This window comes from Lepeophtheirus salmonis, chromosome 5 (genome assembly GCF_016086655.4).
Source record: "Lepeophtheirus salmonis chromosome 5, UVic_Lsal_1.4, whole genome shotgun sequence".
In the NCBI taxonomy this organism is placed as follows: domain Eukaryota; kingdom Metazoa; phylum Arthropoda; class Copepoda; order Siphonostomatoida; family Caligidae; genus Lepeophtheirus; species Lepeophtheirus salmonis.
The window spans coordinates 26,637,207-26,655,537 of NC_052135.2; the positions used below are offsets into that span (position 1 = coordinate 26,637,207).

At 29.1% G+C, this 18,331-nt stretch overlaps 1 protein-coding gene across 4 annotated transcripts in view; it reads left to right on the forward strand.

Moving 5' to 3' along the window:
- Positions 1–18,331, forward strand: part of LOC121117831 (transcription factor AP-2-epsilon) — a 129,225-nt gene that overhangs the window by 30,697 nt on the left and 80,197 nt on the right. For 2 of the 4 annotated variants that reach the window (XM_040712341.2, XM_040712342.2), the window contains exon 2: positions 9,078–9,116. The exons of the other annotated variants lie outside the window; for them this stretch is intronic. In XM_040712341.2, the coding sequence (XP_040568275.1) occupies positions 9,078–9,116 (39 nt within the window). The remainder of the gene's footprint in view (positions 1–9,077; positions 9,117–18,331) is intronic. 4 annotated transcript variants of the gene reach the window in all.

Below are 18,331 nucleotides of genomic sequence, written 5' to 3' on the forward strand. Positions count from 1 at the left end.
GGGTTCCGTGGGGGGGGGGTGATGAAATGCTGGCCGGTAAAAGGAGGGTGGGCAGTTGTCCATTTGTAGTTGTATATGTATGAGTTCTTTTTACTTCATATGTAAAATGACTATTTTAAGGGAGGATTTGCAATTTATATGCATGTTTTATTAAATCTGTTATCCGTCAAAATTGAAGAATTTTGTTGTGTACCAGCCTCACCCTAACGTACATAAATATCATGTACGTTCACATATACGGTACGTATATTTCCGTGATTAAGATAATACCTACATATGAACATACTCGCCTATAGACACTTCTAATAGTCGAATGAAGTGCTCATTATTTTCATAAGCTTATAAAAGGGATATTTCATATAATGCTGGACGTTAATATAAGACCTAAACTACTACATACCTACAAACATAACAAAAATAATAACAAAAAAATTCCTTCTTCATTCTCTTATTATAATATGTAGTCAGTACATAATAATAATATTTTAACAGAATAGTTAAAAATATATACAACATATATATATGTACTTTTTTTATGGTTTAAAGAGTTTATTCAATTCTTGTTATGAATTTATATTCTTACCTCGTTTTTTATTTATTTTTATGGTAAAATATATTTGCAATTTTTTTATGGTAAGAAACAAGTTATCATTAATTGATTTAAACTAGAATCAAGAATAAGAAATTTTTGCTTTTTTGTAGTCCTATGTATAATACTACAAAATTATTATTTTTTGCATGGCACAAATTTCTCTTTGACTATAAAAATCATTCATGAATTTAGTCCATTTAAGTTTTATAACTGTCCTTGAGCAATAAAAAATATGATATCAATCCGGAGAAGACTAATTTTGGACTCTGAACATTAAATAAAACATGTTACATTTATGTGTCTATTATAGAGGATTAAGTTTCAGTCTATAGATCCTAAGACCGTTTGATACCTAAATAAATTTAATTAATTCAGTCATTCTTCGATCTGAACCGGTCATGTAGTAAAATTGGAAATACAGAAAGTCAATCTTGATTCAATTCCATGTGAAAAAATGAGGTTTTTGTAAAGATAATGTTTCAATAAAATATCGGTTCTGATCGGTCTAAAAAATCACTTAAGACCGGACTGAGTCTCAACACTACTGCCTACCTGAGTATATATGTAGTAAATTAATGAGTTGCCCTGAAGAAGTCCATAAAAAAATATTAGCATAGAAAATGATAACTATTTAGGTTAACTCTTTAATAAATTATGATATGCTGCAATTTTCCGGAAGGAATAGTTAGTTCACCACTTTAATGAATAGGGAAGTTGTAGGATATTATATATATATACATATGGGTTATCAAGAATGCTAAATTATAGGTATAATGGGGTTTTTACTTTGAATATATATTTTTTAGTTAGTTTATATTATTAACTCCTTAAAATTGGTTATATGTATTTGTCAAATTGCCATTATTGTAATTGGTTACATTTAAATACATACTGTTTTAGTACCATCTCATGTACAAATGTGTCTCGTATAATCGAATTGTACAAATTGCAACTCAAAAATGGAGTTAATATTTTTAATGAAGAATTTGGACTATATGATTGTGATGCAGATGACGAATTAGTAAATTTTTCATGGATAGTCCACAAATTAATGATATATTTCATGACTTTTTTTTTAACATCTAAAATGACCAATTAATAATTAGATATGGCATATTATAAAGTTCAAATACCCACAGTTATAGTACTTCTAAATGTATAATTTTAATAGATCATTGTATAGTTGTTAATTAGAATGAACATTGCTGTAATTGAATAAGGGGTTATGAGACATATTTACATTGTAACTTTTACACTCTGCTATACAAGTTAATCATTGTACTCTGTACAGCAATAACAACTTGTCAAAGATTATGACACAAAAATATGGTAACATTGAGAGACAACATATCTGCTGATGTCACTATTATTATCTATAGTACTCCTTGTTCGCTGATATCTAATAATTTTAAAAATCGAGAAGGATAACAATGATATTCACATTTCTAGATACAGAGATAACTCCCCAACAAATTATCAGTTCTATGTTTTTTTATCGTTACACTCTAACGAAATAACTCAATTCTAAAATGTTATCTCCTTTAGAATGAAATAATAATCATAGCAGCTTGAGAAAGTATAAATGACTTTTCCGGTTGCCAATAACAATGAAACTTAAACACTAAAAAATGCTTAGGATTTACAACCCGAACTATATGTACTCCCCAAGGTTAACAGATATACAAGGTTAGACCATCATGTAATCGGGCTTGCTAGAATTTTTAATTTGATGTATTGTATTGACTACTGGGCAAGACAGGCGGATTTTGACAAAACACGCAACCACTCATAGTCTATGACTCACTATTGCTAGAACTTTTAATTTAATGTATCGTACCGACTACTGGGAAAGGAATACAGATTTTCACAAAACACGCAACCTCTCTTTCCTTATCTTTTTTAATATAAGGCGCTGAGATACTGCTACACACACACTCGTTGTTAAAAATGAGTCATCTTGAGACAATCAAACAAATAAACAAAATCTGCTTAAAAATAGCACTAACCATTTTGTGTAAAAAAAATCATTTTTTTAAATATTTAATTCCATGTCTATTTCTGAGCTATTAATTTTTCTCTCTCTTTTTTTAACTATAAACCAATAAAATATTTTTAAATATCTTATTACTTCAAACCGGTATTTTGCAGTATACTTTTTAAGAGGGTATTTATATAAAAACAAGACGTATGCACACATACGTGTTTTGATATTTTCTAAAATAAACAAAATCTTTAAGGTAAAACAGATTATCATTGTATTTGTATTAATTTAGTACAAATTAAAGCTTAATTTTGAATTTGATCAATTAATTTAAGGATTAATTACAAAGACTAAATATAAGTTAAGAAAATGCAAAATTGAACAAATAAATATTAAAGTTAACTGTAATATACAAAATTAATGTCCTTGAGTAAATTTTAATAAGACCCTAGAAAACCAGACTCCTTCTTAAATTCATTTATCAAGAAAAAAAGAAAGAATCAATTTTGATCAAGATCTTCATTGTTCTTTATTTTAATAATGATGAAACAATATAGCAAAAAGTGATCTACTTTCATGTACTAGGAGATTGCAGAAACATCCCGTAGAGTAAAAAAAAAAATCTGTAGTAGATATATGTGTTTTCACTTCATATAAAAAATAGCTTCTAACTTAAAAGGAAGTATATTTTAGGTTGTTCATTCATGCGTTAAGGCCTACAACAATTTTTGTATTATTTCTATTCTAAATGTATCAAAAATATTATTAAAAAAATTATAAAGTTTGATTTCATAATTATAATAATGTGTACTAGTATTGGGGTAGTATTGACCGTTATGATTCTTAAAGGAACGAACTCAATCTGTCCTTTATCAAAGGTAAGTCTAGGTCTGGATCAGTTTTACAAAAATATAATGTTTTGTCTAGAACTCATAAACAAGGATACGTTAGAAAATCAGTTATTAGATTAAGACCAAAAAAAGTTTATCCAGGATGTAAAAACGATTAATTTTCGGTCAATATCTCTCCAAATCAGTCTACAAAAGTTACTTTTTGGTATGGCTTTTTCTAATTGCTAATGAATAATTACCTACAATGTGTTTGCTTGTTCAAAATCATACTAATATCAAATAAAAATCACCAACTGGGTTGTTTCAGATGCAGAGAAATAGCAATTTGACACATTTTTGTTTAATGTTATATGAAAAGGTGTTTTTTGGTATGTTGCGTTTGTGCATCAAAACATTCATAGGTTTAGACGAAACCGAAGAAAAATATTTGGTCTCAGACCGAGTATCAACACTACTATGTACCTACACATCAACAGTGTTTTTCCTGTAGTCTGTTAATCTGCAAAATTAGATTTAAAAACAAAAAAAAGTTATATAAAGTTACTCCTCAATTATAATTTTTCACGTAAAGACACTATAAATTTTTCAAACTTTATGAAGTGAATTAAGAAAATATTGGTCCTATGAAGTTGTTTCAAGGTATATAACCTATTCCTTTATAGAACAATGGATATTTCAATAAGCATATACCTAAATATATTTTATCGGTACTTTGTGTATTACTCTGTAATTTATTTAATGTGAGTGGAAATTGAGCAAATGCATTTCGTAGTTATTATTTTTACTACTCTCCATCCATGAATTTCTTGTATCCCATTAATGTCAAAGGCTTTTTAACTATTCATTATTCCTTATACATAGATAACCTATTTTGTACAAAATTATACATTACATGTATATTTTTTAATGTATGTATATAACTTATTTAAATTATTATAAAAACCAACATCATTTGAAGTTACTCATAAATATTTTACAAAAAAAAACAATCTAAAAAAAAAACTTTCAGAAATTTATAGTATGACTGATGGAGGTGAAGAATGTTTATCTAAGCATAAATAAAATATTTTTAACGGCTTATAACCTGGTCGATAAATCACATATATAGGTATATAAAATGTTTAAAGATAAGTTTTTTGATCAGATTATATGGTATTTTTGAAATTGCTGCTACTTAATGATGATATTATTGGCTATTAGTTGTAAAAAATAAATAAAGACTTGTTTGAATGCAAAAAAAAAAAAAAAAAAAATATTTGGATGTATTACTTGTTAAATGATTTAAGCATGTTTTTCTTTTAAATTTTCAAATTATATTTCATGTAAACTTTATATATACATATTTGAGACTCATCACCACTAAAGCAAACTAGAATGATTTTATTTTACAAAACAGTCGTGGATTACATTTTTATTATTCCCAAAATTTACAGCCATTTCTATCAGCAAATTATTCTGATTGACCTTTTGGAGGCACAGCAAATTTTACTTAATGAAGCAAAAATTCATGGTCAACCTAGAATGATTAGAAATTTATATATTTTATTTGAAAACTCATTTTTGAGTCTCTTAAATAATCCTAGAAGTTTGAATACAAAGTTAAAAATTAACCAAAATGAGTTCATAAAATATGGGAATTAATTATTTTCTGTTTTTGGAATACTGTGATCTATACATGCAGCTAGAGGGACTGTTTTTATGTCTAAAGAGCTTAAACATTTAATACTTTTGAAAAGAGATTACATCACTCTCCAACGGCAGACAGAAAACCTTCCCTGTCCGTCAACCTCCTGAAATTGGCCTTCAAGAAAAGGTCGAATTCCTCTCGTATTCATGAATAATATTATAAAGTAAAAAGGAAATCGATATTTTTCTTTTGCTTGGATTTTGTTCCGGATAGATTTTATGTTAACACACCACATATAAATGTAATATAACAATAAAATTAGCGTTTAATGATACATAATTGTATTCTATAGAAAAATATATGTATACATTTTCAAACCTGATCAATGCAAAATTTGTGCAAATCATGAGGATATATTTAAAGGAAATTGTCATATTTTCCAAAGTGATTGCAAAACAAGGAATGATTCATTCCCTGGAATCTTATGAATTACGGACAAAAACAACACAAATAGATATATAAACCTAAAAAACACTTTGTTAACTAAGGCAAAAAATAACATGCATGAAACCAAAAAAAAAATATTTCCTTTATTATTAAAAAACCAGCCGTTTAATTAATTATTTGATTATGACAAAATGGGTATAAAAATAAGTGACAGAAATTAAATATTCATCATTTGAAAAAGTGCATTGTATCCGTTAAGATTTCAATGTGTGTAGATACATATGATGAATATAAATGGGAATATTAAATAACCCTCTCATAAACATCACACATAACAGAGGCATCATAACAATAAACACTTTTTATTACACTTGCTGTTAAAAACAATGACGTAATTCTTCGTGATAAATAGTGACTACAATTCTTTACATATAAAAATTACTTTGCATGTAGTTACTTTTATTTTTAGGTATTTCTTTCATTACATGATTAGATGCCAAGTCACAAAAACTAGGTATTTATTTGTGTTAAGCCAATTGTTTCACTGTTCAGTCTTAATGGATTTTTTCCATACACCTTCTCCGTGCAGACATTAGTCTCAGATAGTTAACCGATATATAATCGTTTTCAAATCGCAGATCAACTTTGTCTGCCTCCCTCTATAGATCAATTTTTTTAACCTGACTTTATTGATCAATCCTCTCCCCTACTCAATTATACAAATTTTACACAAATGAAACACTTTAAACTTCATATTATTTCATTGTACCGATGTTTACAATAAGAAGACGTCACTCATAAATCTTTAATAAAATAATCGGTAGTAACATAATTATATTGAGACCGAATTTAAAGTGGACCGATCCCAACCGAATTTTTTCTATAAGACCGGTCCAGACCAAACTCCTTCAAAGGACCAAGTTAATTATGTCTGAGAAAAATCTTACCAGTCCAGGATCTAGGACCTGTAGAGGGTGGCCAAGCAAAATGTGGACTATTTATTAATGTTTATTTTGTCATAACTATGAAAAGGTTTAGTGATTATTTCTTGATATTCTGTTTCTGCCGTTCTTTTTACATATTTAACTATAATTATCATTTAGTCATTTCATCAATATGAGCGAGGAACCAGCAAAAAGGTTGCGCATCTCAGATCTCCTAGATGCTAGAGTTGAGGTGCTGAATACTAAGGACATTGTTAGTGTTCTAGGAATCTGGTTTTTAAGTTGGCGAAGATGAAAAAAAAAATGGAAAATACCTCTCCAAGATGTCAGGAAGTGGAGGGTATAATTTAAAGAGGGATACGAAGTTCTTGTTAAGTTTGCAGAAGAATATATAGGAGGATCCATTAAGTCCATGAATCCCCTCTTCAACTACTTCTCTGTGGCTCCTAGGACCATCAGGAGGGATATAAGCCATAACTTGGGCTAGTTTATTTCACAAGGGCTCCACGCCACCTTCTGACAGAGGGCATAAACGCCAGGAGGCTCAAGAGGGGCAAAAAAATCATCTCATGGATCAAGACAAATGGGTAAATTGTGAAAAAAAAAGGGAAAAATTTCACCGTTGATCAATTCTACAACCACCGAAACGACCGCTGGCTTGCAGAAACAAAGAAGAGGTCAAATCAAACCAAATGCAAGGCCCAAACAATAGTCCTCGGCGTTGTGGACTCCAATGGAAAGAAGTTGCCTCCTTGTTTTTTTAAGGATGGACAGAAAATCGGGCAGGAGGCCTACTATTAGGTACTTAAGGTACACCATCTAGCCATAGCTGAAGACTAACCACCCGGAGGGTAAGGACGTGTGTACTCACGACGGCACTCATCTCCAGATCCGCCAAGTGCCAAAAGTTATGCACAGATAACATGGCTCGTTTATGGTCCAAAGAGATATGGCCCCCTCCTCACAAGATTTGAACCCACTTGACTTTTCCATATGGGGCACCTTGGAGCAGAAAACCAACTGGACCTCACACCCAAATGTGGACTCACTGAAGTCCTAAATAGTGGTTGGATGCGACAAGTGACAAAGGAATAAGTAATCAACTCCTGCTTGACCTTTAGGAGACGGAGACGAGTAAAGGCTGTGATTGATAATGAAGGTAGCCATATTCGGTGAAAAAAGTATTGCAATAACCTTGCAACAAGTTTTGTGAACATTATTTTTTTGCTTATTATTGAAAATATGGAATTATTGATGTATTTTTACATTGATCTCTCTAATCCACTTTTTGCTGCCCAACCTTGTATATACACTTACAACAGAAGTTATCATACCCTGAGTAATTTTCTACTAATTTATGCATATTCTGTGTAGTATCTTTTAAAAGTGGATTAATTCTATTATATTTAGTGAGTATTAGAGAAAAATAAGTTGTCAATTCTCATTTGGATTCCCAAATATGGTAAAAATAAATACTAATTTTTCTTTGAAGAAAACTAGACTTATTTATAATAGTTATTTTTAACAAAGAGCATATTCCTAAATTTGGCTTAAAAACTTTAAGCAAGTTATATTTACTTATTTATTTCCAATTGATTGAGGATCAATTTTTTATTACCTTAATTTTGGTATAGTATCAGTATAAATTTGGTATCCCAGGGATTTGTAAATATATTACTAAATATATATTAAGTCCTAATGCAGTTTTTAAAAATGAAACTTTATCATGGTCAGTATATTCGTTTTTCACCAGGTATAACGTAATTTTATTTTTAACTTTTGAAGTTCATGAAACAATAGATCTCTGTAGAACTTTTGATATTTTTAAAAATATTTTGTAAAAAAATGGTCTTATAGAAACTTGTGTATAGTACCGTATAGTGTATTGTGGAGAAAAACTAAAACATATACATAAATGCCGGTTTAGAAGGACTTAGATCAATAATTAATGTTAATTTATACTAATCTGTTAGTTAATATAAATAATTTGTGACATTAGTTATATATTTGAAGTTACTTTTAAAATATTTATAAATAAAAGTACGAATCCAAGAAATAACTTTTAGTTATTTAAAATCACTATTTAACCTATTTAATATGAAATAGTCTAAATATTATTTATTTATAATAAATGACTTGAAAAAATTAGATATATGCGTTTACGTGTTAATGTTGTGTGTAGTCACGAAGATGATACATTTTTTGAGTGTAAACAGATTGTATGGTTTCTACACAGCTCATTATTTCATATTAAATTAGATACTATTAAATTTAATTTGAATTTGATAATATCTACTTTATTTACTTTGTGTTCGAAATGGTTTGTTAGACTAAAATGATGAGTTAATATACTTAGTAGGTTTTTCCCCAAAATCTAAGTGCTTTATTTTCTATGCATATATCAGGATTTTTCATCAATGATATATTCACGGGAAATCAAGCTTACAATTTTTTAATAGTGTAAGCTTTCTTAATGTAATTCATTAACTAAAAAGAAGAACACACTTTTAATATAATGTTTTTAACTATTTATTCTCTACAAATAATGTTTTATGAACATAGACAAAAAAATGTTACCCAATCAACAATCACCTAACAAATGAATATTTAATTATAATTTCACCTTCTAATGTAGGACAAATGGATTAATTTTGGATCTTTCACGAATGTACGGGTAAGAATAATTTAAAATTAATGTTTTCGCCGTTAAATATTTAAGTATTAAGTATACAGGGAGCGGGGATCAAATTGTCGCCTACTTTAAACCTTAATAACTTGAAGACGACATTATCAAATAAAAAACCGGTTAACAAATAGGAAAGCTATTCTTGTCAGCTGACAATACGTAGTTCAGTTAGTATCATATGAGGAGATAAAGAGCTATAAGTGGAAAGAGGAGCTTTCGAGGTCCGCCGTAGTCATGGCATTGGTTAATAACGGAGGTGAAATCTCCAATTCAACGATTGCTTTAACCTTAGGAATGAATTTACGGACTGTTCAGCGTATCCGTAAGAAGGTAGAGGACACCTGGGATGTTGATGTTACCATAAAGAGGGAACCCAAGGAGGAGGGCGCCGGCAGGAAGGTCAGGGACACCGACTTTGTTGACAAGGTGAAGAAGATGGTTGAGGATGACCTTACCAGGTCCATGAAGGCCGGAGACAGGCCTTGGGTGTGGTAACAGGACTCAGTACCCTGCCATGTGTCCAAAATCTCTATGCAGTGGTTAACCGAGAACTTTTATGACGTCTTAACCAAGGATTTGTGGCCTCCTAACTCTCCCAACCTTAATCCTTTGGACTATTTTGTCTGGGACTATGTGGAGAGACATACCAACAGACATCCCCATAGCACCAATGCCAGCCTGATGGACTCTTTAAAGGAGGTATTCGGCAACATGGACAATGAGATGGTCAGAAGAGCCTGCGGCTGGTTCAGAAGCCGTATTGAGGCTGTTATTGATGCCAACGGTGATTATATCGAATGAATGGCTACTCTATACCTATATGCTTGTCATAGTTTTAATTTTCAATAAAAAAGTTAAAAAATGTATATTTTGTGTTTTTTTTTGTAGAAAAATTTTTGGGCGACAATTTGATCCCCGCTCCCTTTATAATTTCACAGTATTTGCAAATAATTTATTTTATAATCACGGAACTTCAGGGATTCCGTAACTTAGAAATTGCTTTCCGTTTATCTCTATAAAGGACAATTTCCAGGGAAATGAGACATCATAGTACCTTCTACGTAGTAACACAAATTCTAACTCGTATCACTTCGTTAACAGTTCAAACAATATCTTATGTAATTTTAGTCAAAGCTTGACGCAAAAATATCTAAGTGCCCCTTCAACACAAACGTACAGTAGAATTATATTTATTCAAAATTGATTGGAGTATAAATTTTAATTCATTAGCAAATTATTATCCATTTTTAGCATTTTGCAGCATACCCGAAGGGTAACTTCGGGTATGCTGCTAATTGGAGTTCAAGTAGTAAAAATCGATCGTCATAATAAAATAATTTGAAAAACCATATAAGTCACATTATAAGTCTCTTAAATTAAATGAAGGTTCTAAACTATAGCTAAAGAATTTAGGTACCTTAACTCATCCTACAAATTTGAATATAATGCCTACAATAGACTATATTTCTTAATTTTTGTTCAAAATTATATGTGGAAGCATCACATATATACAGCTCTTTGTTTCAAACTTCCTTGCTAAGTGTCAATTTTCTCAAAATCTCAACTGGTAATAGTTATATCCATATTTCAACATTTTTGTGCACATTCCAAAAAGTCATGAACGCCTCGTAATTGACTTTTGTTAACATCTTTATTTTTCTAAATACATATTTTTTTTTGTTCTTTCATCACTCTATAAAAAAAAGCAAATATTCTTATATGTAATCATGCTACAAATTTTGCTGGATTATATACCTACATATGTATAATTATAGGTACCTCTCAAAAAATGCTTGAATTTCATTTCAATATGTACTTACTATGTACATGACTATATTACTCCTCATTTACGATAAATATGTTCATCATAAAAATATAAATTATCTGGGTATTTATGATTTTTCAAAATAATCGTATTGACCAAAAAGATTGTTGTATTTTTTATTTTGAAGGCTCTTTTCTCATTTTCATATCCAATTTGTATAACAAAAAATCAACGCCCTCTTTAATGTAACAATCGTGAAATTATTATTGCTATATACAATGGTATATGTTCGTACCTATACACATATGTACATCTATTTGAGTGTAAACCCCTACATCTATTGGTCTTCTAAGTGTATTTATATATATACACACATAAATGTGTATATTTTTTGGCATATTCTAATAACGATCCAAAAAAGTACACGAATCTCATATCTATATAATTACTAAAATTTTGTTCAACACTCTTATTTTAAATAAATATGAGCCTATGTTATGTTTCAATGTTTAGTATCATTTGTTTTGATAAGTATATATAAACTTATTTCATGATGGGAGTTTTCCATTTTCATTTGATAGGTTTTCCTCTTCAATTTTACTATACATATTATGTACATAGACATTGAAATAATTTTACTTCATCGTCTATATATTGCTAATAACCCAGAATTATGTATTCATGTAGTAAAATAAAGTATCTAATCACAGATGAAATTTCTTATATTTATGGGTAAGCAAAGTTTTATGTTTTTGGAAAAATTAATCTTTTAAAAAATGTTATATTACTTTTAATATGATAGTCTTCTTTTTTTTGGTATTGGTCACGTCGTTACTTCTATTTTATCACCCAACCTATCAATTAAAAAAAAACACGACTAAGAGGCTCATAATTAGTTGTTAGTTAACCAATTCTTTCTAACTATGTAGTTATTATTCAATAATTGTTGGGAACTGTTCACAAATTAAGAAAAGCTCATTCGAACTCAACCAATCAACGTTCAGAACACTAATAAATAAAAAAGCAGACATATTATCAGCTGACAACAAAATCCACTGTGTTTTGTTTGTGTTCAATATATGTGGTAGAATATAAAAATTATTCATAAACAAGAAGATACCTCTCTCCTATAAAAAGTTGTAACAAAATTAAAATTAATAAAAATATAAATCATTTTACGTTTTATATACTCTAAATATATGCCTTTCCTAATTTAAATACACGAAAAACAAAGGCGTTATTTTATCCCATATCCTTTTTTTTAAAGGGCATGGACTTAGTAAATTTTACCAAAAAACCAACTTACTTTTCAAGTTCACTCATAAATGGAACGTCTTGCAGCTCAAAACTCTTCGAAAAATTTAAATATAGCCTATAAGTTTGGAATTTAAAGGTTGTTCATCATAAAATAGATAACCTCAGTATACACAATATAAATATGAGCAAGTCTATATTTTTTGCATTAACATGAACATTTTCTAGGAATAACATATCTGTCTTTGGATTAACATAAAACCATCATTGGTAAAGTACTTACTGGAAAAGTTAATCTTAAAAAAAAGAAAAACCTCGATGTACCGTAATTTTTGAACGGCTTGCAATCAAAAAACAGTTAATCGTTCAGTATTTTTTGGACGTTTTTTAAGAAGTAAAACTTTGCATAAAACTAAATTTCTGATTTTCAATAAGGATCTAAATATCTTTAAAACTAATCCAAAAATGGAATTGCTTCTAAACCTTATCTGATACTACAAAATTAATGGCTGAATCATAATCAGTGCATAAAACACCTATTGAATCAGCAATTAAACAATTTATTTGCATTTTGGGTGTTATCAATCTTCTTTTGAAGAAAAAAAAATCTTTAGTTATTTTGATTGATATGTAATGAGGAAAATCTTTCATCCGTTTAGATTTATGATGATTATAATAAAAATCATCATTAAAACACACCTTGAGAGTGATTTAAATTTTAGCAAAAATCTTTTAAGTAAACATACATACAATCAACTTCGTTTTTCTTTTTTCATACGTTGGACTTTAAATACAAAATTTATTTATTTTTGACGATGTCATCGTATTTATTTAAGTGTGGAAATAAATGAAGATTTATTGTGAGGCCAAAAGAGAGGGGGGGGGATCACAAATCATTATACTAAGCTTGAATACACTACCTTGAGTAAAGAAGGAACTTTTAATGATATACCTATTTATTAGGGGAGTACTGAATAGATATAAATGCTTTTGTAAATTATATAAATACATTCTTTATTAGTATTGCTATATATATTATAGTAGGTATATAAGTAAAATGTCCATTTTTTACAAAATTAAAATCAATATTGTGTCTAATTAAAAATTTGAATATCAGCCAAATAGTGATTAACGTAAATTTAAAAAAAAATTATGAAAAGTTTGGTAATCGTTCTCTAAAAAGTGCTTCTGATTTGAAAAGCTTAAGAGTTTTTGAGCGTTTGATTTTGGTTGTTGTTGGTAACATGAACATTCCTTTTTCTAAAACTGTTATAATTATTTTTCCTTTTTGAGGAGAGAACATATCTTTATAAAATTTAATCACGAGTGTGAGTGCTCGTGAATGTTGGGGAATAACGGTGAGGATATGTTTGAGAGTAATATTTGAGTCCTTTTTGTACTCAAAGTAGAATTGGGGATCCAAAAAAGGGCAATTTCTGCTTATGTTCCTGCTTTATACGAAGTGGAATTTTCTTCTTTTTTCTTTATCTCACGGCTAGTTTAATTAAATGTCATGCTAGGATTATCTTCTCTTATAACATTCTTCAAATTTTCAGAGTTGCTCTGTTAATTTTTGATTTCTTTTGATATATAATATATATATTGAAAATTATTAAGATTTACAAACCATCGCGTCAGGCGGTTTTATCCGTTCTCAACTTTGACTTAAAAATAGATAATGAAAAAATAGCTAACCTTTTCAATTTTTTTTTTTTTGCCAACCGTTAATGTCATCATCAGATTATTTTATTTTGATAATATCATAAAAAATTAATATTACCCTATTTTTGTAATTTTGTCAATATCCCTATCCATATGCATAATTAGTAAACCAAACTTGCAAATAAAATATAAAAAAAAACACTGTGCAACTTTGACAAAAAAAAAATTAAAATAATTCCATTTTGGTATGTATTTTGTTGCCCTAATTATGGTTCCATAGATACTTTTTTGATTAAAAATCTCTAATGAAGAAATATTTACTTTGATTTATAGTTTCAATGTGTAGGTTTTTGAAGGCTTAAGTGGAATATTGTGGCCAAAAAAAAAAAGAAAAAAGATCAACTACACGGTTAAATATTTTGAAGAATTCCAAAATGTTCTTTTATATATTTATATATATATAAATTGTAATCTTAATTAATTCTAAAGAACTAACGTCAGACGTATCCTATTTGATACATAAGTTTTTTTAATCGTCAATTTGAGCGATTTGTCATTTTTTGCCTCAAATTCTTCATAATTGTAATTAAACTTACAAAATCCAAATTTCTTACTAATGATCTTCCAATGTTGCGTCATCAAAGAAGTGCCAAATCCACGTGTTAAAAAAAATTTCAAATCTAATTTTAGAGATGTTATTTGGGGTAAATACTTTATTTTAAACTACAATCAGCAAAAACAGTCAGTCAGTTACTTTACGGAAAAAAATTATCAACTCAAAAACTTCGTTAAAAAAACAACAAAAAACTTCGATTTTGACCAATCTTTTAAAAAAAATTCGATGAGGAACAAGGATTATAATTCTGACTACTCATTAACCAAGTGAAAGTTATGTGGTTACAAATATTTTGGATTTCAGAAAAAACAAAACCTTTAACAACATTTAGAAAATGAGATTTAAAATCAATCCTGTACATGTATTTAGTACTGGTCCTTGGAGAACGTCCCAAATTTTAGAGCATCTTCTAAAATGTCAATTTTCAGTAATATAAAGTATCTCAGTTTCTCATTGAATTAGTTTAGTAAAACTTTAAATTGTATTTCACGTGAATATTTTGCCATTATTTTTGATTTTGGTCTAATTGGAGTATATATATATATTATTTTTTAATTGGCGAAGACAAATTGATGAGGACGTCACAAGCTGATATCTATAATACCACTATTTAGCAAAGATTGTTATTTAGGACGGCTTTGGTGTCTGTTTTGTTTCTAGAACGGAAACAAACAAAATGTCAAAACTTTGGTATCGCAGAATCCCTAATACGTATGTTGTTTGTTGGAATTTGTGATTCCTTATTAAGTTTCCCAAATATACAATGTTCTTATGAAAAAAGTTTGAGAAACTTGGATTTAGTCTTTCCATGAAAGTAACTTGTTCAGTCCCTCTTATCTAAATATATAAATGCATCGACTATCTAGTAATAAATATATAATTATCTATAAAATGTTTATGCAAGCTTTTCAAATCTAAACAACAACCAAAATTAAAGTCAGTGGACCATAAGCTTTAATATAAATACATGTATATATGTAGCTTACATCTTCTAATGCATAAAAAAATAAGAATATTATTCATGAATGCTTTAATAATATTTATGTTGTATAAACAACCATAAAATTTCCTGTTGGTGGCATACGAAAATATTAACGATGTCATAAACTGGTTTGAAGTCGTTAAAAGGACATATTTCATATAGATATGTGATTTGGTTTTGATACTTGGTTATATGTACATTAGGGTGGCCGTTAAAAATAAATGTTTTACTTTAACTTGTCCCACCTAAAGGACTCGAGGGAAAGAGCGAACAAAAATCAACAACTACAACATAAATAAAAGGGAACGAAATAATATGCTCCTATCTACATAATACCTATGTTATACCGATGGATAGTGATTTGAGGGCATTGATCCACAACTTGTTTCAATGTATGTCTCTCGTAAAGATTAACATTTTCATGGACGAAAAGGCTGGAGTATTTTTATCCAGAGCTGATCGATTTTTACACAACACATCACCGTTACAAAAAAAAATATATTGCAATGATTGGCCAATTATACCAAGTAGTCAAATTAAGTTTCATATCCTCTAAATCCAATACTTTTAAATTAGGAATATATGGTATTTGATATTTTTAACCCCACCCGGAATAAGAAACAAAAAGGATGATCTCCTTCTTTTGAGTGTCTACGATTTCCCTCGAGTACCTTAGTCTCACCCTTCCATTTTGTTTCATTTATAATCAAACTATTATGGTCAAAATATTTTTGGCATTAATTAATATTTAATGGGTGTCCTCGCCTGGAAATGCTTTCCCCTATACTAAACATTTAGTCGACAAAATTTCGATATCTATAGTTTTTTTTTAATAACATAAAGTTATTATAACAACATTTGCGGTAGGTATAATTAAACTTTATGCTACTACCTTTACTGGTTCAGTAATTTTTTTAATTCAATATTCAATCCATTCTTACATCAGTTAGATTGTTTAATATTGATTGTAATTCAAAGTACTTTATCTACAATATAAGGCATCATTTTTTGCACTCTTCTGTTCAGGGTAGTGGTAAAATTTTAAATTGTTCTTTGTTTCATTTGTTTTTGAAAATAAAACCGTCAGCAAATATTGAAAAATTTACAATTTTAGTCAAAAGTTTAAGAGCCAAGGGACAACTTTAAATGCCGCTCAAAAGTTACAAGTTTTGGGACAGGGGTATATTTTCACTATTAACACTTATTGAGAGGGTGAGAAATTGAAAAAAAAAACACACATTGATTTTTTAAGTACACAAAAAAAGCCAATCTATTGTACATAAAATAAAAGCTTTCAGATTCATGCAGAATCGAAAATTAATAGCTTTATTATTAATTTTCTAAAGCTGTCATGATTATTCTTTAACTCTTGAGATAAGAACATTTAAGTATACACACTTTATACTCATGTGTGTTCCTGAAGTACGTAGAGTAAACTTGAGGATTTGTTGGATAGTCATTGTTGGACTCAGAATAGAAATGATTATGTTCTTATTTGATTGATGAGCTTGTAGGCAATCAAATGAAACGTCATGACAGCTCCAAAATTGTAAAATATGACCATCTGCTCTTAAACTTTTGACTAAAAAGACTAAAAATCTAGCTGTAATTTTTCTATTTATTTTATTTTTACATACTTGCAGCAGATATATCGCCTCTTAAATTACCCGTTTCTTACTCTGGTAATTTAATGAAACGTCATGACAGCTCTCCTTCAAAACATTCTACAAATTTATCAAATTTACCCAGCTTATTTTTGGATTCTTTTTTCAGAGTCCAAAAATGCCTATAATTTTCAATTTTATTGATAAGTTCCTTTGTTATTCACAAATAATATGATATGAGTTTACAGAAAGAAAAATGGAAAGTTATGTCAAGTTGGACAAAATAAAAAGTATATTGGGTTCAATTTTTATTCTCTGCTGCTACTAAGTATATACATAATTAAGAAAAAATAGTAGAATAACCTTGGATGTAAAAGAGTCTTAGTTAAAATATCTCAATTAGAATTAGTTCTCATTTATATTCGTATACTAAAACCGGTTCCCCCATAAGAAACTTAACTCTTTTAATCTTATCTTTGGTGAAATAGACAAATTTTATGCTTAATTCACCAAACTATCACTATGATGTGTTCTTCATTCAGATGATTAGGTTTAGTAGGACTTTTAATATGCATAGATAGATAGATAATTTGAGAAGAGATGTAAATTGTATTTTAGATAGTAAAATTTACATTTTTTCAAGCTTATTAAAAAAAAATTAAAGCAATTGCCTTTGACGTCAGCATTGTTGATGTCAACTATATTGGGAGCCTTAACAACAAAGTTTTATAGCAATTAAACCCTTTTTCTGTTAATATTAAGGAAAATAATGAACAATCGAATGTCAAAATGGGACCAGCAAATAAATGGACATTACGTACTCTTAATATCTGTCAAAAATCTATCACTATATGTATTACCAGTTTTATAATATGTAAGACCCGAAAAAATGTTATTACATCGTTATACAGTATTATTTCCATATTGTTTATAGAAACTATCTATTACATCCAGACGGCAGCAGAAGGCCTGGAACACACTGCAGATGTAGTCCTCTGTCATGGCGCCCCAGTACTTGGTGCAAGTGACTTTGAGGGCCTCAGTCTTCGGATGACGGATACTGCAGGCCTACCTCTCAACAGGCGCCCAAAAGATGACATCAGGACCGTAAGGGGCTCATGATTATCAGAAATACATTTAAACCTAATGATAATGTCCCAAGTGTCTTCAGTCTTCCTGGCTATTTATATGTGCAATGACTTAATTAATACTTTTTGTATTAAACGAATCAGGCTCTAATTAAATTTGCTTGATTAAATAATTTATATTTTAATTAGGATATTATTCTTTTTTTGTGTGTGTGTGCAACCTTTAACAAAG